This window comes from Phoca vitulina, unplaced genomic scaffold, assembly GCF_004348235.1.
Source record: "Phoca vitulina isolate PV1807 unplaced genomic scaffold, GSC_HSeal_1.0 scaffold75, whole genome shotgun sequence".
In the NCBI taxonomy this organism is placed as follows: Eukaryota; Metazoa; Chordata; class Mammalia; order Carnivora; family Phocidae; genus Phoca; species Phoca vitulina.
Genome location: NW_022589778.1, coordinates 2,216,397 through 2,242,203, shown reverse-complemented (window position 1 = coordinate 2,242,203; position 25,807 = coordinate 2,216,397). Strand labels below are relative to the sequence as shown.

Here is a 25,807-nt window from a genome sequence, read left to right as displayed (position 1 = left end):
AGCTTACCACCGTGAGACTAACATTCAGGGACAAAACACTAGTTCCTTTCAGATGAGAAATTAAATCCCTGACCACAAAAGGTCATGCCAACCCCCTTGCGTTTTTTCCTTATATCAGAAGGTGTCCTTGGACCCAAAAAACCATCTAAAATCACCAAATGTTAGAAAGACGTATCTAGGAAATAAGAATCTAGAACCCTTTTACCATTCCTTGTACTTTAGGTTTTATGTATATTCTTTCACGTCCTGTATGTTTTTTACCTGAAAACAGGTGGATGCTACCAGCTTCTGCTCGCTTCTGAGCTGAATCTTGTCTCTACAGACTGCAGACCAGAGGTTCTCACACTCTGGCATGCATCACAATTACGTGGAGGACTTGGCAAGCATAGATTGCTAGGCCACCTCCAATTCAGATGCAATTTGAGATTTGAGATTTGCATCTGTAGCAGATTCCCAGGTAATGAAGAAGCTATTGGTCAGGGATCACACTTGGAAAACCATCGTTCTAGCTCTGATCATACCTGCAGCTCTGGAAAATGCCAGGCTTTCCTTCCCTGCCTCACCTTTGCTTGGAACACACTCTGCAGCCTATCTTCTTTGCTGATTATGTGGTCATGCAAATTCCTCTCTCACATACCACCTCCTCCGGGATGCCTTCCTTTATACCCTCTTCTATCCCCAAGACAGGATTAGGTACTCCTTGTCTTTTTTTTTTTTAAGATTTTATTTATTTATTTGAGAGAGAGAGACAGAGATAGCGACAGAGAGCACAAGCAAGGTGGAGAGGGAAAAGCAGGCTCCCCGCTGAGCAGGGAGTCCGATGTGGGACTTGATCCCAGGACCTTGGAAACATGACCCAAGTGGAAGGCAGATGCTTAACTGACTGAGCCATCCAGGTGCCCCTCCTTGTCTTTGTTTCTATCCTTATTACCTGTTTCCATGTCTGTTTCCCACAGAAGACTGTTAGCTTTTAGGAGATTGTATTTTGTTTCTCTTCATTTACTAGTGTCCGCTAAAATGACTGCCATGTTGTAGGTGCTCAGTAAAGGTTTAGGGAGTGAGTGTGCTCTACTCACCAGAGCCTTGTTTTCCTTAAAAGGATGTGAAGCTCAGAAGTGGGGACCTGAATGTAACCGTGTCTGCACTGAGTGTAAGAACAATGGTGTCTGCCACGAAGATACAGGAGAATGCATTTGCCCACCTGGGTTTATGGGGAAGACCTGTGAGAAGGGTAAGTCAAGAGCGCTTGATGAGTAAGTTGTGGATGAAGGGGGGGAATCGGAGGGGGAGAAAAACCATGAGAGACTATGGACTTTGGGAAACAAACTGAGGGTTTCAGAGGGGCGGGGGGTGGGGGGGGATGGTTTAGCCCGGTGATGGGTATTAAGGAGGGCACGTACTGCATGGACCACTGGGTGTTATACGTAAACAATGAATCATGGAACACTACGTCAAAAACTAATGATGTACTATATGGTGACTAACATGACATAATAAAATAAAATTAAAAAAAATAAAAAGCCATCATTGCTGGATATAGAATTTTAACTCTGTACACCACTGGGAACAGAAACTAAATGGCCCATGTTAGGCCCTGTGGGACCTCGGTGTGAATTGGAGAAAGGTACCCTTTCCTAAAGGTTCTCTATTGCCAATCACTGTAACGCTGTCCACGCCACAGCTGAGACTGGATTATTTTCCATCTTCACTAGTCTAGGGGAGACCCGTAAAAGAAGATGCATACATTTCAAGGGGTTGAATATTTGACGCTGAATCATCTTTTTCTGCCCCCCTCCCAAAGCTTGTGAGCTGCACACATTTGGCAGAACTTGTAAAGAAAGGTGTAGTGGACCAGAGGGATGCAAGTCCTATGTGTTCTGTCTCCCAGACCCCTATGGGTGCTCCTGTGCCGCAGGTTGGCAGGGTCTGCAATGCAATGAAGGTATGTGCCGATCATACCCTTGAACAAAAAACGTTCTAGCAGGTATACCAAGGAGATCTAGCTTGCTGGAGATAATAGCGTGGGAGGTACCTGGACTGTTCACTCAGCTGTCCAGGGCTGAGCTACAGGGTTTTGAATCACAGATGTTTTCATCCCAAGTTAATGATGCTTTCATAATTAAGACTCTGGACCTTATAGAAAGTGCTTCCCTAGCACATCATCTGGGGTTCTTATTAAAACACAGACTCTGATTCCATAGGTGTTGGAGTGGCTCCTGAGGTCTGCATTTCCCAAAACTCCCAGATGGTGCTCATGCTGCTGGTTTTGAGAACACACTTTGAGTTGGAAGGCCATAGAGATTTGTTTTTTGTTTTTTTTTTCAGTGGGCTGTAGATAGCAGAGCTCTGAGGTCCAATCCGGACAGGATTTGGGATTTGAAAATAGAGGAAGATCTTTTCTTCTGTGGGCCTCACAGAGGCAGTACTAACTTCAGCTCCTAGCCACCCACAGCTTTAGTTTTCTCCCTTCGTCTCTGTTAACAATGGTTCTGGTGTCTTGGTTCACAGCGTGCCAGCCGGGTTATTACGGGCCAGACTGTAAGCTTAGTTGCAGGTGCACCCACGGGGAGCTGTGTGATCGGTTCCAAGGATGTCTCTGCTCTCCAGAACGCCAAGGGCTCCAGTGTGAGAATGAAGGTAAAGCAAGGTAACACTGTACTTAGGGCCACGTTTAGCATGTCTGAACTGAGCTTTGCTGGTTATAGTTCTTGCCCCAGCAGGCCAAATTCCTCAAGCCCCTTCTGTTTCCATCCAGAAGTTGGGAAGGATATATCCCAAGTCCTAAAGGACAACATTCTTATTCTTTGCTACAGGCCCTCCTACTGGCCTTCATTTCTCCTTCCACTGGGAATAAACCACGTGCTCTTTGTGGCACAGAGAGTGACGACTGGCTAGCCGGGGGCTCTGCCTACCTCGTCTGCTCCCTTCCCTGGGAACGATCTTTTCCCAGGATACGTACAACATGGAAGAACTACTTTGGAGGGATTTGGACAAAGGATATTTTTGAAAAGAAAGATATAAAAAAGAAGCAAAAAGAGAAAAGATGAAGTCTCAAAATGAAATTTTAAGTAATTCTAGTTCAGAAATTACCGTAGAGCCAGGGGTCCGCAAACTCTGACCCACAGACCAAATCCAGTTTGCTATTTTTTTTAACAGCTTTATTGAGATATCATTTTTATACCATGAAGTTCATTCGTTTTAAATGTACAACTGAATGATTTTTAGTATATTTACAGTGTTGTGCAACCATTACCGCGATCTAATTTTAGAATGTTTCTGCCATACCAAAAGAAAGCTTGTACCTATTAGTCGTAACTCCCATTCTCCTCTCCTCTCACCCCTGGCAACCATGAATTTACTTTTTGTCTCTATAGGTTGACTTATTCTTGACACTTCATAAACCGTGAATGGGATCACACATGACGTGGTCTTTTGTGGCTGGCTTCTTTCACTGACCACACAGTTTTTGAGGTTTAACTGTATTGTAGCATTTATCCTTTTTATTTCCCTACTGTCTGTTGTTAATTTGATTGGCACATAGCCACACTAATTCGTTTAGAACTTATAATCTATGGCTGCTTGCACATGACATCAGGGTTGAGTAGTTATCAGAGAACTTTCAGCCTGCAAAGCTGAAAATATTTACTGTCTAGTCCTTTACAGAAAAAGTTTGCTCATTCCTGCCCTAGAATATACTTTTTAAAATTAAAAGAAACACATTTTTACATATTTTCAAAATGTAAAAATAATGAACATATATTACTTTTCCGATCCTACAAATCTAAATGTTACAGAAAGGAATCTACACTCAGAGCAGCAAGACCAAGACCTTTACGGCTTTTTCTCTGTTCATTTTAAAAATCGAACAAATATGGGAGGAAAATACCAACAATTGTTTTCTCAAAGGCTTTGGCTTAGTTTCACGTGTTCACTTTCTTCCCCCAGTGTTCAGACTTTTGGCCGCAGGGCAGGAACCTGGGAGGGTCTAGGAAGGGAAGGAAAGGCCTTGGGGCTGTTGGAGGATTGGGTTGAAAATAGACAGCTAACAAGCTGAAGGATTTGAATTTTCAATTTCATGCCTGCTTTTCTTTTCTGAGCCTGAAGTTGCAAAAGGGGTGAGCACCTCAGACCTAGATCCAGGCCCCCGGCTTTCAGAGAGCAGCTCCGCGCCCCCCTCCTCCCCGCTTCTTCTCCATCTCCACCTGTGCACCCACCTTCACCTCCGGCGGACTGCAGGAAATGCAAGGCGACAGTGCAGGAAAGACTTAACTGCCTTCAAAGTGTCAAAGCCCTTTTTAAAGTTCCTACTCGAATAATTTCTTAAACCGAAAAATCTGGTAGATTCTAATCACAGTCCCTTCAAGTCTACAGACCGGTCAAGGAATTACCCTTATAGTTCTTAGACCTCTTTCCTTCCTGCTCCATACCCTTTACGCATTGCGTTCTAGGCCCGGGAAATAGGACATCAATATAAAATATGAATGTTGTGTTTACCATGGCCCTGCCTACCTTCACCCCCCCACCCCCACCGCCAAGTGTCCAACAGCTTGTAAGTCCCTGCTGCTCTTGGGGGGCATTTCCAATACCCCCAGTCTTCACTAAGTGCTGAACTGTTTTCTACTGTGTCTCACATGTAGTTACAAAGGGTCTGAGGTTCTCTAAGACCCTACAATTCAGAATAAAATTGTTATATTTCAGGATTATTCCTTCTCTACAATGTAGGTATTAGGCAAGGAGTCTTGATAGCCTGTTGATATCAGAGACGTTGTCTTTCAGTATTGGTGGCAACACTTGTGATTGGGTTGTTGCCTAGAAACAGTCTGAGGGAGTAGTTCTGTTCCACTTCACCTCCTGCATGTAAGTGTGAATGTTTTTCATCACTTGCTACTTGCAGATTCAATGCGCTATGTCTTGTATGTCAAAATGGAGGATCATGTTGGTCAGCAATATCATGGGATTGTTTGCGGAGTCAAAGAGGACCTAGTTTTTGTTTTTGCTTTTGTTTTTGTTAACATTCTCTTAAAAAGTAAAAAGGAGCTGAAAAGTAAGGCCAGGGAAGTTGTGGTCATGATGATCATTTTATTTTATTTTATTTTATTTTATTTTATTTTATTTTATTTTATTTTATTATTTTTAAAGATTTTATTTATTTATTTGACAGAGAGAGAGACAGCGAGAACAGGAATACAAGCAGGGTGAGCGGGAGAGGGAGAAGCAGGCTTCCCATGGAGCAGGGAGCCCAATGCGGGGCTCAATCCCAGGATCCTGGGATCATGACCTGAGCTGAAGGCAGACGCTTAACGCCCGAGCCACCCAGGCGCCCCATGATGATCATTTTAATATAGAGACTGTCCATCCCAGATCCACTGAGGGGAGCACGGCATTAAGGCAGAGTGAGGACTCTGGATTCATACAGATCTGAGCTTGATTCTGGACTCTGAGCTTCAGTGTCCTCATCTGTAAAATGGGGACCACAGTAGCATTCCCCCACAAATTTATTATGTGATGGTAAAACAATATAATACTTGCAAGGTTCTTACCTGGGACGTGACTTGCCAAATTGTAGCTGCTTTTATTACTTTCGCTGCTGTGTCAAAGATTAGATTTCACAGAGCTGTTTTTCACATGCAGGCACGCCAAGGATGATCCCAAAGATAGAGGATTTGCCGGATCACATAGAAGTAAACAGTGGTAAATTTAACCCCATCTGCAAAGCATCTGGCTGGCCACTACCTGCCAATGAAGAAATGACTCTCGTGAAGCCAGATGGGACAGTGCTCCATGTAAGAGTTATTCTTAATCTGGCTCCTCACACCACTAGATGCTTTCAGTGGGTAATCCCCTCGCTACAGGCTGGATCCAACGCTGGGGCTTGCATCCTCCGAAGCCAGAGTGTTGTTACCTTGGACCAAATGCCGTGTCCCTGGGGAGGTAGAGCAGAGTCACTGCAGCCTGGCCAGTACCCCAGGGCAAGGCTGGAAAGAGACCACCACAGTGGAATTGAGGACGCTGAGTGCCGCCGATCGCACTCATCCCGCAGAACTTTCCAACTGTGTGTGTTGAGAGGTATACATTAGCCTATGCAGGCTCTGCTCCTCACGGTATATCCCCGTGTTCTAACTTCTCATATCGGGAAGAATGAGGTGGTCTTGTGGCCACCAAAGGATGTGGCAAGGTGTGGCCCCATGAATCAGCAGGAGATTCTCATGTTACCTACCACGTGCTATCAGGAAATGGAACTCTGATGACTGGTCTACTTCTATTGTGTTCTTTGGAACAAAAATTAGCAGAGTATAAAAGAGGGGAGTTCAGCCTAATTTGGTTGATTCTATATAGATCTGCTCTCACACTTCCCATTCAGAAACCATAAACCATGGAATCCCCTGGATCTGAATACATTCCTCGGGCCCCTGACCTCTTCACTCTGCCCTTGTTGCTGGTGCTCAGCACTGATTAGGGTGTTGTCCAAGCAATTTTTCTTTGCTGGAAAGAACTAAGCAACTTTTCAATATGCTTCCCTTCTCTCTCCCAACAGTCTCGAATGCAGCACAGAAAGGAGTTCCCCAAAATTCTCTGTGTCACCAGAGATCCTCAGGAAGTTGATGTATTTTCTTATCTAAGCATTTTGAAGTGGTTATCTTTTTTTTTTTTTTTTCTTCTCAAAGATGACTGAAAATCAACCTGACAAGAGGGTAGATGCCCCTGGCCTCCTGGGGGCGGGATATGTAGAATGTGCCATTATTGGTTTCTACACATCAGATATTCCTGATTCCACTTAAACAACTCATTAGGTAGTGAAGCCAACCGAGAGCTTCTTAAAATCTTGTTGGCCTTTTCCTGAGTTAATGGAAGTAACAGCTACCATCTAGTGAGGGTCAACCGTGCTGTATTCATGCTGCTTAATATTCCCTGTCCCCTTTCTATAGAAGTGGAAATTGGCTGGGTGAATTTGAGTAAGGAATCGGTCAAGAGTGGCAGAGTAGGGATGTGAATTGAGGTCCATGTGTCTTCAGAGCCCTGATCTTTCCCACGATACTCCACTCGATAGCTCCTCAATTATTTTGGGAAGCCATTTTGTCCTCTCACCCAGCCATCTCTGTATTAAACAGGGAAGGGACAAATGTTACCAGAGCAGTTTAAAGGAATTAGATTCCTAGCCTGTAAGTGTTTACCCCACACTCCCGAACACACAAACACAACAGCAGGATCTGAGAGGGCATCAATCCAATATAAACTTTCAGGGCTACTACAATAGCTTTGGAAATAAGCCAATGATTATACTAGTGTTGCATTTGGCTTCTTAATCTCTCCTAGAAAACTTCTTATCAAACAATGAGATGGGGTCAGTGTTATGGACCTTTCGTGTGTTTATGCCTCCCTAGAAGCTTTTATTTGTATTTGACCTTTCCAGCCAAAAGACTTCAACCTTACGAGTCATGTGTCAGTGGCCACATTCACCATCCACCGCATCCTCCCCCCTGACTCAGGAGTCTGGGTCTGCAGTGTGAACACAGTGGCTGGGATGGTGGAAAAGCCTTTCAACATTTCTGTTAAAGGTAAGCTCCATTTTCTAGAGGAAGAGCTTGCATCCTCAATGCACTGTGTTTATGTATCATTGGGTGCTGCTCCCAGATAGAAATGTTATCTGAACACTAAAATGACTTTTTGGATATTTTCTAGGATACTACACCTTAAAATTTTTTTTATATGCATGAAAATGGAAAGGAGGGATTAAGTAGATGACCTTTGGAGTCACATAGCCCTGGCTTTGGTTTTTGTCCCTGATAGCTAGAAACCTTGTGTATAGCCCTGAGCAAATGAGTTTAACCTCTCTGAGCCTTTCCTTATTTGACAATGAAGTTTAGTTCATCTACCTCTCAGGGTTACTGTGAAGATTTGTTAAATATGCAAAACACCTGGAATTGTGTCTGGCACAACATGTCTAGTAGTGTTTATAGTACATGAAAAGTTTGACTTCATCATTGTTGTGACTTCCTATTCATTATTGTACAAAATAAGTTGGAAAATACTTTGAGAGTTACTCACTTATTATGAAGCCCAGGCTATGCTATATAATGAACATGAATAATTTTTTTTCACATGTTCAGCATTGTGAGTATTCTTCCTGCTATGAATTAGTATTTCAAAATGCACATTAATCTAAGTAGATGGCTATACATTTGTGGCTTGATGGGGAGAAGGAACGTGGAGCTAAATCCGAGTTAGCTTGGCTGGTACACATAGATACCACAAGGAATTTTAAATTTGGAAGTTGCTTATGAGGCCATTTAGACAAAAACAGCTAACGGCTCTCGGATATATTTTGTAGAAAGGCACTGGGCTAAGTACCTCACATACTTCATCTTATTTAATTATTATAAGAACTGTATGCAACAGATACTGTTATCACCACTTTACCAGTCAGAAAACAGGTTCAGAGGGTTTAGTTAACTTGTATAAGGTATCACATCTGTTAAGGAGTAAATCTTAGTTTTGAACCTGGGTCTCCTGGCTCCAAATACTGCACCATCTTTTCTAGACCATTTCGTTTTCTGAGTCTCCTGTGTTAAAGTTTAGGAAGCAAGATAACAAACGCTGACTTGTATTTTACCCATTTTGTTACTTGATGAGGAATCTTTGGGCTATCCGAGAGGTGATTTCCATAAATGAAGTAAGGTAAATGCCCAGAACATAATCTTTTTTAAGAGACCAATAACAACATTAACCTAAATACAGCCTTGTAGACTGGGATTCTCTACCCTGAGCATCCACATAAACTGCCACAGAATCTTTAGTATTTTTTGGAATTACTGGAAAAAGCCCTGATCTGTTTTATTCAGTAGAACATTCACATGATCAAAACAATTTCTTATATCTTGCATGTTCTTGAAAGGAAGGAAATGATATGCAAACAAGACAAATTACCTCATTTTTAAGCTTCTTGGAATGTTTGCTGCCCATGGAAAATAAATAAGTCAAAAATAAACTATGTTGCTAAGATTCAGAAGAGTCAGTGGTTCTAATTTTTATTTTTTAGTGGAAGACACAGCACACAACATCAACGCATAGAAGCATCTGTTATACTAAGTTATTGATACCTCTTCATGTCATATTTACTGATAGATATAAAATCAAAATTGCCATTAGGTAAATTAATCAATATCTTTAATCATAGTATTAAAAAAAAAAAAAAAAAGATGCAAGGCTTTTACTACCAGAATACAAGTTGGTACAACCCCTTTGGAAAACTGAAAATATATGCCAAAGTTAAGCATACACAGACCTATGACCTGGCAATTCTCTTAAGTATAAGCTCAAAAGCAATGAGTGTATATGTTCAAAAAGACGTCTTCAATGTTCAGAGCATTTTTATTCATAATAGCCCCAAACTGAAATTAGCCCAATTATCCGTCCACATTATAAGGGATAAATAAATTGTGGTGTATTCATACTTAATGGGTTGCTAGGGCTGCCATACAAAGTTCCACAGACGCGGTGGCTTAAACAACAGAAGTTTATTTTCTCACGTTCTGGAGGCTAGGTAAGTGATCAAGGTGTCAGCAGAGTTGATTTCTCCTGAGGCCTCACTCCTTGGCTCATAAATGGCTGTCTTTGCCCCGTATTTTCACATGGTTTTCCCATTGTGTGTGTGTCCTAATTTAATCTTCTTATAAGGACAATAGTTGCCTTGGATTAGGAACCACCCTAATGACCTCATTTTGACTTCATTACCTCCTTAAAGACCCTCTCTCTAAATAGAGTTACCTTCTGAGGTACAGGGGATTAAGACTTCCACATAAGAATTTTGGGGTAACACAGTTCAGCTCGTAACATCATACAGTGGAATATTAAACAGCAATAAAAGAGAATTCCTGCAATAGTATGGATATCATAGACATAATAAAGAGCAAACGAAAATACATGCTTTATGATTCCATTTATACAAAGTTAAAGAACAGGCAAAACTAAATGATAGTGACAAAAGCCAGGATAATAGTTCCCTATTGACAGACAAGGGGCACAAGGGTGCCTTTCAGGGGGCTGGAAACGTTCCCCGTCTCAATCCGGGTAATGGTTACATGGGTGTGTGCACAGGTAAAGTCCCTTGAGCTAAATGCACTTAAGATTTTTGCACTTTATAATATGTATATCTCAATACAAATTACTAAAAGACAAAAAATAAAATGATAAATTACTAAGAGGAAGCTTTTGGAGCAGTTTGTTTCACGCTTACAAAAGTATCATTTTTACAAGATCCTGGCATTAATAGCTACAATAAAATAAGCATTTGCTGGTTTAAGCAAACAGGTGGTCTTATTTGATCGTACAAGGGAAGTATGACTTAACAAATGAATTTACTCACAGAAGTGCACTCTTCTCAGGAACTGCCCTAAGTAAAAACACTGGCAGAATCTGAAAGATTCTATGTTACGTAGCATACATCCTTGGGGAGAAAAAAAAAAAAAACAGGTATGCATTTTTAAGAAGGATGGGCTGATGGAGCTATAGAACTCACTAGAAATTCAATTGACAAACACTTATACAGCATCTGTAAACCTACATGGTCTTTTACCTAATGGAATTTAGAGTCCATTGCAGTGTTTTACCACATTTCGATCATTATCCCTTCACCAAGGAGCCCCTTTAGAAATTTATTCCCAAATTCTCCTCCCCTCACCATAAAATGTTAATATCATGAATGTACTGCGTATCTGTTTATGTACTGTGGCTCTTTGGAAGGCCACAAACCATTGTAATATCTGAGGCTTTTTCAATCCTGCAAGAATTAATTTTAACCTACATGGGGGTGTTATTTCATCCTATTGAGAATACATGGTCTTTGAGATGGGGAGATTATTCTGGATTATCTGGGTGGACCCACTCTAATCAGATGAGTCCTTAAAAGCAGAGAATTTTACCTACCTATTGTCAGAAAGTGATCACAGTGGAAGAAGGGTTCAAGATACATGACGTTGTTGACTTTAAAGATGGAGGAAGGGGCCACAAGCCAAGGAATGCAGGTGGTTTCTAGAAGTTGGAAAGAACAAGGAAATAGAGTCTCCCATTGAGCTCCCTTACAGCCCTACTAACACCTTGATCTTAGCCCAGTGAGACCCATGTCTGACTTCTGACCTCTGGAACTGTAAGAATAAATTTGTGTTGCTCTAAGTCAAAAAAAGAAAGAAAGAAAGAAAAAAGGAAAGGAAAGGAAAGGAAGGAAGGAAGGAAAGGAAAGAAAGGAAAGAAAGGAAGGATAGAGAGAACATGCATGGTCTAGAGGAAGACCAATATCAAATGTTCACACAAAATCTCTAAGACTAATAAATTATGAAAATTGCAATGGAGGAAAAGACTAAGTTCTTTGAAGCCTAACTGAGGGGTATAGCCTCTGTGAAGAAATCACATCAGAGCTGATTGCTGAATGATCAGTTAAGAGGTAACAGAGAAAGGTGAGAGGTCTGGTGCATTGCTTTCAGGGGAACAACATTTACAAAGAACCTGAAACAGAAAGGAGCTTGTTGCATTGTTGGAGAAATTGAAAGTTCAGGGGCTGGGTGATGGGCATTAAGGAGGGCATGGGATGTGATGAGCACTGCAACTGATGAATCATTGAACACTACATCTGAAAGTAATGATGTACTATATGTTGGCTTATTGAATTTAAATTTAAAATTAAAAAAAAATACACAATAAAATAAAAAGAAAGGTCAGTGGCACTGGAGGGTATTGGGTGAGGGGAAGAGGAGGCAGGGGCTCAATCGTGCAAGGCCTGACAGGTCATGGTATGAATTTTAGATTTTATTCTAAACATGATGGGAATCCATGGTAAGGTCTTGAGCAGAGGAGTGATCATATTTTAAGAAGTACTTTGTGGATAGGGGGTTGGAGGGGCAAGAGCAAAGCCAGGCGATCACAGCGCAGGTGACTGCATTGAATATGAACAGAGAACTGAGTGATACGGAAGACTGGGGGAGTTCTCGAGCCCTGAGACCTCAACCACCAGCCAGTGCCACGTCCTTGACTTCCTCATGAGAAAGAATTCAAGGAGTCAGAGAATAGCCGAAGAAGTTTTATTGCAAAGCCAAAGTACACACTGAAAGGGGATGGGCAGAGTGCAGGATCTGAGCTGCCCTGGGTAGATGTAGGGGAGTTCTGCTGTTTATAGGTAGTCATAACGAGCGGGTGATATAGTCACGAAAGGTTCTGAGAACAGAGGGGGAACTTCTAAAAACTCTGCATATCATTACGCATGCTCTGTGGCAGCTACTATGCGCAGGCGCAGTCTAATTTTTCTATTACAAATACTCCATGATCAAGATGTACAAGGAGTATTCTAGTACCCCCAGTAGAGGAGTCGTTCTTTGTCATTTGCAGGCTGACTGGGTCTGTGTGCATGTGCGCCATGGGCTTGAGCAACAACGGGAAGCTTATGGCCCTAAGAAACCACAGAGCTATCACAGGGTTTACTCAGTTGTCACCAACAGTCTGTCAGGTGTCAGACTCCGTTGCCTGTCTTTTGTTCTGTCTGCTGTTACCCAGTGTTTCCCTATGCACTTGCCTCTAGAGGGTTTTGTTGGAAATGTAAGATTACCCCTCCTCTATCCTCACCAAAGTACGATAATCAAACTCTAGAGACTAATCTGGTTGTTGAAAATTTTGTTTAGTTCTTCCAAAACCCCTGAATGCCCCAAACGTGATTGACACTGGACATAATTTCGCTGTCATCAACATCAGCTCTGAGCCTTACTTTGGGGATGGACCAATCAAATCCAAGAAGCTTCTATACAAACCTGTTAATCATTATGAAGCTTGGCGGCATATTCAAGGTAAGGTTTGAACAGGAAAGACTCCAGCTAAAGAAGTGGCACCAGGAAAAAAAAAATTCCTCACATATAGAAATAGAGAAATCCTTTCTCCCACTCTCATTCCTCTGCCCCAGGGTAACAGTGGCTGTAGCCAAGGATTCCATTTCAGAGTTAATTACCTACCAATCCTTTAGTCTCACTATGCCTGTGATTTCCTAAAAAGGGCCCTCTATGCACTGTATGTGGGTAATTGAGGAAGTCACAAAAAGTAGAACAAAAGGAGGTTTTGGTTTAGTATTAACCCAGCTGACCTGGATATGTGGAATTAAGTCATGGCACTGTTACTGAGCTCTTCACATTCTATTGTAGACTCAGCCAAAATTCAGAATCCTAGTGACATAAGGCTGATTTGCTAAGTTGCTGTTGACAATATCAAAGGCTAGGTTTTATTAAAAAGCAGCTTTTTTTTTTCATACGGTGGTAATAATCCATCGTCACTTTCTGCAAGTGGACATCCACAAAGTGTTCTAAGAACTCGTGAACACAGCCCGATTTTTTTTTCTTACCAACTGGAAATTTACCATATGGTAAGGTGGTACTTTTGCAATACCTGTGGAGAACAGAGCCTGGCTAAAGCAAATAGCTAAGGAGAAAAGATGCATATACTATTTGTTTAGGAGATCTATTTTCAATGACTTCAGAGCCCTCCATTTGTAAATAGTATGATGATTACAAATCTGCTCTCTGGTCTTTGTAAGCAAACCCTCAAAGAATCTCTTCTGTTGATAGCCTGATTGCAATCACTATGTATTTAAAAACGGTGGCAATTAAATTACATTATTTTAATTGAGATTCCCCACCCCCCCTTAAATCTAATTGTTATTCCATATAGTTGAAGATTTGTGTGGTTTTACCCTACAAATGAAAAGACAAAAGCGCTAGAGCAGACGTGATTAAGTGGCTCAGAGAGTCTTACATTAGTGTGTACATCGTAACCTGGAAACTTCCTTAAAAAAGCCTCATTTTCCTTGTGTTAGGAATGTTGAGGCCCTGAAGGGGGGGATTGCCTGTTTCCCTTAGACATTGTATTTTTGAAAAACCAAACACCAGTTCACATCACAATAACAGCATTCCACTTTAAACAATGTACAAGAATGCCAACTTAAGTTTCCTGGACTTTCCCTCTTTGCAGTGACAAGTGAGATTGTTACACTCAGCTATTTGGAACCTCGCACAGAATACGAGCTCTGCGTGCAGCTGGTCCGGCGTGGAGAGGGTGGGGAAGGGCATCCGGGACCGGTGAGACGGTTCACAACTGCTTCTATCGGTCAGTGGAAGCAAACAGCATTTCTTCCTGCACTGGGTGGGAGGGGGGAGGAAGGGGAAAGAGGAAGGAAGACCAGGAAGGGTGGTGGTGGGCGAGTGGGTGGGTGGGGATGCAGGGGGAAGGAGTTTGCTTTTGAATGGGTGGGAAAGTGACAGGAAGGTGGGCAGCTTGGAGCCAAATAGTTCTTTTCTTTGGGCTGCACTCCTGGTCTATGTCCCTGGGGGAGGGTGTCTGCGGCAGTACGGGGATAGTGGAGGAAGCAGATGAGCCTTCAGGAAGTCAGGGCCATCCCTTAGGAGTTGGGATTTACTTAGCAGCAACTGCTTGGCTCCTGAGTTTTACCAACAGCTTCCTGTTTCCATCTTAAGGGCCTAAGCCAGACTCTTGGCACATATGTACTTCAGAAATCCCAGTTTATTTATTTTTAAAACTGATTTCTCATTTTCCAAAGTAACTCATGCACAGAGTTAAAACATCAAATAAGATGAGAAGCTTTTATCTGAAGAACAGCCACCCCTGTTCCACCTCCCCACCCCCAAATGCTGCCTCCTACAGGCAGCCCGATTTACCTCCTTAAACTACTTCTTTTTTTTTTTTTTTAAGATTATTTATTTATTTGTCAGAGAGAGAGAGAGCACGCGCTCGTGCACAAGCAGGGGGAGTGGCAGAGAGAGGAGCAGGCTCCCCACTGAGCAGGGAGCCCGATGCGGTGCTCAATCCCAGGACCCTGGGATCACGAGCTGAGCTGAAGGCAGATGCTTAACCAACTGAGCCACCCAGGCGTCCCCCTTAAGCTACTTCTTATGGGATATAGGCCTCCATGTTTCTAAATCAGTGGTTCTCAAACATTAGTATCCATAAGAATTACCTGGAGAGCTTGTTAAAACAGATTTCTGACCCCCCGCCCCGAGTTTCTAATTCAGTAGGTTTGGGGCCAGGGTTGGGCTCATGATTTTGCAGCTCTAAGAAGTTGGCAAATTGTACTTGATGTTGTTGATCCTTGATCCATACATTCTAAGTAATATATGTAGCGATATTTGATTGATCAATGTTAGTATCGATTGCCCTTCTATTGTGTTCATTGAGGGTCCCTTGAGTTTGTGAAGTTTCCTTGACACTAACCTGGACTCCAGCTTTCTGCTACCCAGGTACCCCTCTCTGAAACAAGGGAGTGATCCCTTGTAAAGTTTGCTTTTCTAGTGTTCACTGTGTCTTATCATTTGTTACTGTCTCCTGGTCAGCCCTGTATAGTTTGAAGTTCACATATATTTCATTCATATAAACTTAAAGGGTAAGAATTATCTTCCCCATTTTATAGATTGACAAGTAGCGTCTCAGAATGGTTCATAAATTGATCTTCAGACTTCACATCCTTTTATTTCTCCAATTATTATTATTATTATTATTATTATTATTATTATTATTTTACCTAGGAGCCCAAAGATACCATTTCTTTATCCCAATTGATAAATTTTTCTGTTTTTAGTCTACTTCGTAAAGGCAGAAGGATTCAGAATGAGTGTGCTCTCCTGCAGGGGTGTTGCATCCCTAACAGAGACTGCCCCCTTCGATCCCCCCCACCCCCAAATTTCCATCTCACCAGCAGCATCCTTTAAGAACCAAATGGAACTCAAGAGCTACTCTGGTCCTTGGAGAAGCAGTATGCAAATAAGGGATGGTTTCCCGGGACCTCACCAGGTAGCAAATACAAAAAATAACACCAGAAACTCTATATAAGTTAGAAGATGAAGAGATCAAAGGGGCCTCTGCTCTGTGGTCAGGTTGCTGCTAAAAGGCAAATGGTAGTTAATTCTCTCTCTGGCCAGTGTTGATGAATCCAAGGCGAAGGTCATAATCTGACTCAGATGGAAAGTATTTATGGAACAGATCATAAAACACTTCACAGACCCACACGATACTGTCTTTAGTACTCAGAGTATGTTCCAGCCTGGATGTATTTAGAAGTCTCTTGGGGAATATTTCAAAGTAGTTCTCAGGCGTAGGTGGGGAGGGAATTCTTTTTTTTTTTTTTAAGATTTTTATTTATTTTGACAGAGAGACAGCGAGAGAGGGAACACAAGCGGGGGAGTGGGAGAGGGAGAAGCAGGCTTCCCGCTGAGCAGAGAGCCCGATGTGGGGCTCGATGTGGGGCTCGATCCCAGGACCCTGGGATCATGACCTGAGCTGAAGGCAGATGCTTAACGACTAAGCCATCCAGGTGCCCTGGTGGGGAGGGAATTCTTGAAGGTTCTTCTTTTCCCATCATTTGAATTTTGCTGATGTTTGTTTTTTAATTCATCTGGCAGTTGCACTATTTATAAGTATGTTGATTTAATGGTGAAGACCAGGAGGCCAGGAGCGGAGGGAAGAGATCACACTCTGAACACAGGCAGAAAGAGGGCAGGTAGGGAGGGGTGAAGGGTAAGTCATGTTCCTGAAGGAAAGGAAAAGGGAAATGACCATTTATCGAGTGACTCTTCTGTACCAGGCCTAGACTTAGGAGGTTTGCATATATGCTCCAAAACATCAACTCTCTGTTCTGCTTTGTCATTTTAAGTTTGCCTGCCTCCTCTGGGCGGCTTCTTTTGGAACTTAAACTTCAGAGATAAGCGAAAGGAGTTACCATCACCTCTTTCAACTTGTAAAGGTTATAGAGAATAATAGTTATTTAGAGTAATACATGTATTAATATTAAATAGTTAAAATAATGATTTTATTTACAAAGACTACAGAGAATAATTATTGCTTTAGCATAATGCCAAGTGAATTGTGAGACCTGATCGCTGGTTCTCCCTAGTGTAACACCGGTCAGAACTGGCCAGTGGGAGTCACCGTCTTGGTGTATGGAAACAGACCCTTTCTCTCACTTCTAACCGAAAAGAGCAGTTTTCCAACCTTTTCTCCCTCTTCCTCTCTCTCCCCGCCCCCACCTTCCTCCTCCTTCAATTACCGCCCCCTTTAGATACCTGTGTCCTTAGGACAAAATGTCTCTTTTGTCCTAATGTCTCCCCTGCCATGAATTTTAATACCATAGATATATTTATATACTGTGGCCCTACATAAGCAGTTGTAATATCTAAAATGTTCTCGTATCCCACGAACCAGTGTTTGCCCCCTTTAGGGGCAATACTGTCCCCACTGAGAATGCATGAGTTAGAGGATCCCTATTCTATGTTTTGAAAATACTTGATATCTGGAAGTGAAAAGTCAATTTACTATTATAACTGAAAATACAGAGTCCTTCTGTGCCCATTGACGCAAGATAAGACAGGAAGGGAGAAGGGAGGGAGGAAGGAAGGAGGGAAAGTAGGTTATGTAAGAGTCCCTGACTCCTTCTATTTTCACACCCATTATCCCATGTGCTTCTCCTGAGTCTGAAAGATAAGTATTTCCATTTTGTGTTACATGTGAACTTGGAGAGCTTATGAATTTTCCCAAGGCCGCAAAACTAGGCAGGCTCCTATCTCTTTCATTTCAAAACCCATGTTGTTTGCATTCAGGTGCCTGTCTGGTAGCCCAGGTTCTGGGCCAGGGCAGGTGTGGTCATAGCCAGCACCTTGCTGTGATCAGAGCAGGGCGAGCCCAGGCCCTGCCACCACAGCCGTTCCAGGGCTTGAAATTCTTGCCACGGGGAAGTAACCCTGGAATTGCGTAAAAATATATCGCTCAGAATCGTAACCGAAACACTGGGTAGTTAGTTACCCACCCCTCCTATCCCACAACCTTGGAAAATCCACTGTCTTATCAGTTCCCTCCCTACCCTTCAGCAATTGTAGCCATGACTTTTATCAAATTGCAACTAGAGTTTTTTCTCATGTATTAGAAATATTTTTTTTGGCCTCCCATACTACTCCCAACGATCTATTTTAATCCATTGGATGGTTATATCATAATTTATTAAAGCACTTTCCTATTTTCAGCATTTAGGTTTCTTCTGATTGTTTGCTATTATTAAATAATGCCATAATGAATGTCTTCATGCACTTTGGTTTTTCTCTTCCTCTGGATTATTTCTTCGGGATAAATCCCTGGTGCGGTCAGGGCCAAAGCAGACGTTCATTTCTAGGGCTCTTGAAAACTACTCCCAAGTTGTTCTCTAAAGGAGTTCCTCTATTATAGTTACTCAAACTACAATTAGAATTGTTATAAATATTTGCAATTTTGATAGAAAAAAAAGTATGACATGGCTGTTAGCTTGTGTTTCTTTGATGGTCTGTGAAGTTGTCTATTATTCTAGAAGCCAAGGTTCTTCTGTAAAGCGGCCCTTTGGGGCTGTTGTGCTTCACCCGATGCAAAAATCATGATCTAGGGGCACCTGGCTGGTGCAGTCGGTAGAGCATGTGACTCTTGACCTCGGAATCGTGAGTTCAAGCCCTGCGGTGGGTATAGAGCTTACTTAAAAATAAAAACATCTTTTAAAAAAAAATCATGATCTTTCTGGTTTCTCCCAGGTCTCCCTCCTCCAAGAGGTCTCATTCTCCTACCAAAAAGTCAGACCACCCTAAATTTGACCTGGCAACCAATATTTCCAAGCTCAGAAGATGATTTCTATGTTGAAGTGGAGAGAAGGTCTGTACAAATGAATAGTGACCAGCAGAATATCAAAGTGCCAGGCAACCTGACTTCAGTGCTACTTAACAATTTACACCCCAGGGAGCAGTACATCGTCCGAGCCAGAGTCAACACCAAGGCCCAGGGGGAATGGAGTGAAGATCTCATCGCTTGGACCCTTAGTGACAGTAAGTAACTCACATGGCCCCACTTTGCCTGAATGACATTTGACTACTGCTGCTTGGACTTAGCTGCCATCAAGTCAAGACTGCTAGACATCATAAAAGGCAGTTAAGGATGGAAGCTAATTAGTGCCCCCACCCCAACACACCAAACCATTTAAATAACGTGTAATACGTAAGAAAGGCAGGACTGTGCTAAAATTTACCTTTCCTTGGTATGCAGTTATTTATTAAGTAAATTAATAACATGAATAAGGTTTTCTGGGGTATGTTTAATTTGTTTTAGGACAGTTTTCAAGATTGTCCTGTTTCTTCAGCCCTCTAGATGCTGGCTAATTAGATAGGTCTTTCCTAATCTTAAAAGCTAAATAACTCTGCTTGAAAATCTTCATAGTAGATAATTCTTAGGGTTATAAAATATATTTGAGAGTAATAAAACCTTTTTTCTTTCAAAATATTCTGCAACTCAGGCTTTTCTCTATTTCAGATTGGTCATTTAAAATTAGTTGGAACTTCTTGGGTTTCTTGGTAGTATTGAAAGTTTTTCATCATTAAGCAAAGAGTTCTGTTTAGATTCACTGCATTAGAACTGTGCCTGTGTATTTTGGAGTCCTTGGAAAGATAAAATATGTCTTGGCCACACTGACTACCACTTAGGTTAGGATCATGGGGTCCCTTGCCAACACCTGATGTCTCAGGCTCTCTTCTGCAGCTGCATCTCCACTTGCTCAATACCAGGTGTAGAAAACAGCTCCGTGTTCCTCCAGCCACTCTCTTGTATCAGTGACATGTGGAAGTCTCACCTGCTACGTCAGCGTTCAGGGATTCTTCATCACTTTTTAAAAATTCTATGAAATTTAAAAATTACAGAATAGTGCAGAGAATAATACAACAAACACCCACATTCCTCCTACCCAGAATTAACAACTGTTAATATTTTGTCATATTTGTTTTCAGCCCTTTTGTTGATTTGTGGAAGTAAAAACACAATACAGATCACAAGTCCCTTGGACCGTCATCCCTACTCTCATTCTATGGCTGGCTCTCCAGAGACAACCACGTTATAAGTTTGCTGTGTATCTTTCCATTCAAGGTTGAATTGGCTCAATGTGTTAGATTCATCCACAAGTGCACATATGCATACATACCATTCTTGCTTTTTGGAGTAAACACTATGATTCCTATCTTACCCATGTTCATTGTTTAGATCTGACATATACTTTTTTAACTTCTGCATAATATTCTATGTTATGACTATATCATCTTATTTATATATTCCCTTTGAGGTGGACATTTAGGTTGTTTCCTTTCTGTACCACTTCCTTCCTTCCTTTTTTTTTTTTTTTAACTATCCCAAACAAAAATGCAATGACCATCCTTATGCATGTCTCCAGGTGCATAGGTGTGAGAGCTTTCCTAGGGAATATGTCCAGAAGTAGAACTGATAGGCAATGTTTCTCATTCAATGTGTACGATGTTCAGGAGTATATGAGAGTACCATTTTCCCTATATCAGTCTCTGTACATATATCCTTTCCCTATATCTATATCACTTGATGTTGGAGACCTTTTTATTTTTCATAATCTCAAAGGTAAAAAATTGTACCCCACTGTTAATTTCAATTTTCATTTTCTTGATAACTAGCAATGTTGAGTATCTTTTCTTGAGCAGTGGGATTTCTGCTTTTTGATGAATTTGTTGGTACACTTTGCCCAATTTCTACTGGTTGTAACAGAATTTGATGTCTTAATTTAATGCAAGGGTGAGAAACTATGTGATGATATATGTGTTGTTATTTTCCTGTCTTGTGCCATTTTGTCAAGTCTGCATGGAGTCCACTTCCAATTGATTGGAATCACAACCCGAGAAAACACCTATTTGCCATTCTTGGTTTATGAGCTGACAGTAAGTATCCCTTAAAAGCATAATAATCTAAGATGGTAGTGTAACTTAAGTGAATTTTTTTTTAAATTTCTAGTTCTCCCTCCTCAACCAGAAAATATCAAGATTTCTAACATCACAGACTCCTCAGCCATGATCTCTTGGACAATCTTGGATGGCTATTCTATTTCTTCTATTATCATCCGTTACAAGGTTCAGGGCAAGAATGAAGACCAGCACATTGATGTGAAGATCAAGAATGCCACCATTACCCAGTATCAGCTCAAGGGCCTAGAGCCTGAAACAGCTTACCAGGTGGACATTTTTGCAGAGAACAACATAGGGTCAAGCAACCCAACCTTTTCTCATGAACTGATGACCCTTTCTAAATCTCAAGGTTGGTAGAGTGGACAGGTATTTACCTAGGATTATTTCTGGAGAGTATCAGAGAAGCCCCACTATCTTAATTAAGATATTTACCTCATGTGTATGTCATGTGACATAATTCATTTGTCTACATAGGCTTCACCATCTCTAGATAGGTTCTTAAAATGAAAATGCTCCTGAGAGGGATACTGTGTTGATCCATTTTCTTTTTGTTAAGTCTTAGACTAAATTAGTCCATTTAGTCTGCACTCCCCATCCAGCAATGGAAGCTCTGAGGAATGTGAATTCGATTCCATGGAAAAAGAATGTGGAACCTGCTTAGTGAAGGCAGGCCTATGAGGGTGCTTCAGTGGGATGCTCCAAGAACCAACTCCATTCTTTCTCAAATGAACTCCTCTTTTAGCTTAGATGACACCATGCAATTCTAAGTTGTTGTTTTTGTTTTTCCTGTTTTTTTGTTTTGTTTTTGTTTATTTGTTTGTTTTTTTACTTTTTGGATCCAAGTTATGATGCCTCCATGTCCACCACTAACCCCCACTCCAGTGAGAGTAAGCTTTTTGAGATAGATGTAGGTCCCTCAGAGTGCCAAGGACACGATGCCCAGTGTTTGTGACTGATAATACCAGTCAAATGTAGTTAAGTGAACAAGGGACCAGGATAGGTGGGACTGCAGCTCCTGGAGCACCTTCCCTTTGAAGTCTGTCTGCAGTGGCACCTGCCAGCCCTCTGCAATGTGTGACATTAGATGGAAAGTTTGCAGATTTATAATCTGGGCTAGAGTTTATTTTTCCAGAAAATCTTAGAGTAGTAAAAACTTCTTGGCTTTCGAGGGCTACCTAGGGCTTAAGAAATAAAATGAAACATGCCATATTTTCAGGACTGATTCTTTGGAATATTTCTGAAATGTCCAAGGAATGATGAGTCTGCCAATTATAGAGAGTTGGAGTTTTCAGTTGACACCCTTAATAAAGACATTATTTTTACAATTATTTGTGTTTTGGTAAAATGTATACAGGCCCTAAATCCAAGCTATACATAAAATACAAACAGAAAAATTAAAAACAAGGCATAACAAAACAACAAAATCCTCACCATTCTGTTCCAGATGTGTCTTTATGTACCCATGCTTAGAGATAGAAGGAAGGAAAGAGAGATAATCACAAAAGAATTCTTGTAAGAAGATGGGGTCATGCTCTAAGTACTGTTTTTCATAAAGATATATTGCATTTAGTTTTGAGTTTAAATTAGGGAAAGAAATGGATTAGACCATAATCTTTAATAGTTTATTTTGACTTGAGCCCTAAATTTAATGGTTTTCCTCTTCTGTCTTTCCCTCCTTCCCCTCCTCCTTTCCTTCATTCTGTCAATGGTATTCTCAGGTTTTCTCCATCAGCTTTTTAAACAAGAAAAAAAAAATCTTATAGACTCTAAGCTCAGCATCTTAGAACTTGAGAACTTTTCTAGGTGGGGAAATTGTGCAGGGAGGTTTAGCCACTTTCCCAAAGTCCTATATCTAGTTAGTCATTCTCCCTGCTACTTGATAATGTGCTGCTGCTTGGGCCTCTACTTGGAGGTAAAAGTGGGACAAATGGTAACAACTAATAATTAGCACTTTTCCTTTTTTTTTTTTTTAGGTCTTATAACAACCCTGTGAGTCATACTCCTCTCCATTGAGTTTCAGAACATATAAATGAGGAGCTCAAGGTCCCGTAGCAATTAGGTGGCAGAGCCAGGGCCGCCATTACATATCCATTGTACCTCGATGTCACCCATAGATGGTCTTGGCTTATCTCTCCTAAACTAACCCTGCTGCTTCTCCTGTGTTCTGTGCAGCACCAGTGGACCTTGGAGGTGGGAAGATGCTGCTTATAGCCATCCTTGGCTCGGCGGGAATGACCTGCCTGACGGTGCTGTTGGCCTTCCTGATCATGTTGCAACTGAAGAGGGCAAATGTCCAAAGGAGAATGGCCCAAGCTTTCCAAAACGTGGTAGTGCCTCATCTTCCTACTAGCTAATAAGTACAAGTCTGCATGTATGCAGAATCTTCGCTTTAAAGATGTGGACCGGGAAGGGTGCCTGGGTGGCTCAGTTGGTTGAGCATTGACTCTTGATTTCAGCTTGGGTCCTAATCTCAGGGTCATGAGTTCAAGCCCCGCATTGGGCTCCACGCTGGATGTGGAGCCTACTTAAAAAAAAAAAAGATGTGGACCAGGAAATTTACTTGTAAAACAAATATTTCCCTTCTTCTCTTTGACTTCCATTATGAAATGGGAGATAAACAGCATGACTATGTAATTTGTTGTCCAAACTGGAATGGTTTTTTTTTTATTCATTTGAGACAGAGAGATACAGAGAGAGAGAGAGCATGAGCAGGGGGAGGTGCAGAGGCAGAGGGAGAAGCAGGCTTCCCGCTGAGCAGGGAGCCAGATGTGGGACTCGATCCCAGGACCCTGGGATCATGACCTGAGCCGAAGGCAGAGGCTTAACCATCTGAGCCACCCAGGGGCCCCAAACTGGAATGATTTTGAGAGTGGAAATGTTGCTCTTAATAATTATTTAGGAAGCCAGGGCTAAAACAGAACTATTGCCCTGCCAAAATGAGATGTATGGTCATCCTAGTGATGAGTCACCAGGGAGACCAATCTTGCAACATGAAGAATTGAATGCTGTTGGTAAGGAAGGACATGAGCATAACCAGACCTCAGTGTGATGGGTAACGATGTATTGTGCTAGACAAGTTTTCCCCACATTTCCTATTTCTAGTTCCTATTTTATACTTCTTTCTCCCACAGTCTTATTATTCCTCATATATATTATATATGTAATATATATGAATTTTAGGTACATGTGTGTCTCTCCATTCCTTTGTACCCATCAGTTGGCAGTCATAGTTCATACCGGGCAGTGCCTCATTCTTTCATCTAGAAATTGTGACTAGTAACCAAGGTTTACAGAATCATACCTGACCAGTATGCACCCTGTTTGAGTTCTTTGGTATGCCATAGGCTGAACGTTTTTCTAGTTTGTGGTTTCAAGCTCTGTAAGATAAATCTGTACCCAATTTATCAATTCCATGTATAAAACATTGAGTACAATTACACATTCCAGAGGAGGTACAGCTTCATGTCCACAAACCCCTGAGATTCCCCTCCTTGGAGGACAAGGGGAGTGTTGCCATCTGACTCTATGTCAGAGCTGACTCAACTCAGGCTGTCACTGGAGAGGACAGACCAGCAAGGGGGCTAGGTGCGCTGGAGCTTTGTCATGATATGTCAGCACCCTCTCAAACTCAGGAGAAAAGGTGATGCTATGTTGGGTTTGACTATAAGCCTCTGTCATCCTGGGGCCAGAGTCTGCTGCAGAGTGGGCTTGAGAGGTTCTAAGGTTCAGGATAAGTCAGAGTGAGAGTCAAGAATAGGCCAAGACAATGCAAGGAGAGCTCTTAGTGAGGCACGGCCTGTTACTGCCCCAGACGGGATCTCTGAGTTCTTTTCCAAATCAGAACTGAACACCTGCTCATTCCACAGCTCAGTAGAAACTCAAGCGTGACTAACTTGGGGATGTGCCATCCTGTGGCATACCTGCTGTTATTCCCCTATGCTTGCACTCTGCAGACATTGTTAATCGATTGTAGCATGCCTTCCACCTGAGGCCTGGAATTAGCTCATGCAGCACTATAGACAGCCTGTTAGATGAAACCTATTTCCATCTGCATTCTGGAATTAGATAGACAATTTCTTGTTTTACCTGGTATGGGATACAAGCCAGGAGTATTTATGCACATTAGAATTATGAAAAATCCTGACACAAAACCATGAAAATATTATTTCTCCAGAGGGAAGAACCAGCTGTGCAGTTCAACTCAGGAACTCTGGCCCTGAACAGGAAGGCCAAAAACAACCCGGATCCTACAATTTATCCAGTGCTTGACTGGAATGACATCAAATTTCAAGATGTGATCGGGGAGGGTAATTTTGGCCAGGTTCTTAAGGCGCGCATCAAGAAGGATGGGTTACGGATGGACGCTGCCATCAAGAGGATGAAAGGTCAGTGCTTGACCAGATCAAGTCAGCATTTCACTAGGGTGGGGAGAAAACTTGACTTCCTGTTGAATCTTTCCGCTATGGTCTTACATTATTTAAACAAAAAATTGGCATGATGTCAAATACAGCTGTTCTGTGCAATGGCAGGTGATAGTTCCTTTGAGGTCAGCCAGTGATAGGGTCAGGACATACATATGAAGGCATGAGCTGTTTAAATGCCAATGTCTTGACTCAGTGGGATGTGAGAATATAGATTCTCTGTCACACACTTCTAACTTTAGGGGAGCGCTGTTGTTTCTCTTGATGCACTTGGTTCTCAAAATTGAGTGTGTATCAGAATCACCTGGAAGGCTTGTTAAAAACAGATTGTTGGGGTCCACCCTGGTTTCTGATTCAGCAAGTCTGGGGCAGGGCCAGAGGATTTGCATTTCTAATTAGCTCACAGGTGATGCTGATGCTGAGGGTTTGGGGACCACACTTTGCAAACCACTGTCTTCATGGATTATCTGCATCAAATCTCCCAGAGACATTGTTAGAAATGCATCTGCTTGGCCTCTCCCTTTGTTGGGTCCAGTGTATGTGAATTTCTGGGGGGACACGCGAGAATCTGTGTTCTTAACAAGCGTGCTC

The 25,807-nt window shown here is 41.9% G+C and overlaps 1 protein-coding gene across 3 annotated transcripts in view; it reads left to right on the top strand.

Annotated features, from left to right (window-relative positions):
• Positions 1-25,807, top strand: part of TEK (TEK receptor tyrosine kinase) — a 93,999-nt gene that overhangs the window by 53,412 nt on the left and 14,780 nt on the right. Inside the window, exons 5-15 of one of the 3 annotated variants that reach the window (XM_032393661.1) lie at positions 1,100-1,231; positions 1,802-1,942; positions 2,509-2,637; positions 5,632-5,783; positions 7,412-7,556; positions 12,666-12,827; positions 13,999-14,133; positions 18,585-18,872; positions 20,845-21,144; positions 22,968-23,119; positions 24,970-25,180. In XM_032393661.1, coding sequence (XP_032249552.1) covers positions 1,100-1,231; positions 1,802-1,942; positions 2,509-2,637; positions 5,632-5,783; positions 7,412-7,556; positions 12,666-12,827; positions 13,999-14,133; positions 18,585-18,872; positions 20,845-21,144; positions 22,968-23,119; positions 24,970-25,180 — 1,947 coding nt within the window. Of the gene's footprint in view, positions 1-1,099; positions 1,232-1,801; positions 1,943-2,508; positions 2,638-5,631; positions 5,784-7,411; positions 7,557-12,665; positions 12,828-13,998; positions 14,134-18,584; positions 18,873-20,844; positions 21,145-22,967; positions 23,123-24,969; positions 25,181-25,807 lie in introns of all 3 variants that reach the window. The other 2 variants (XM_032393660.1, XM_032393662.1) reach the window with 2 other exon arrangements.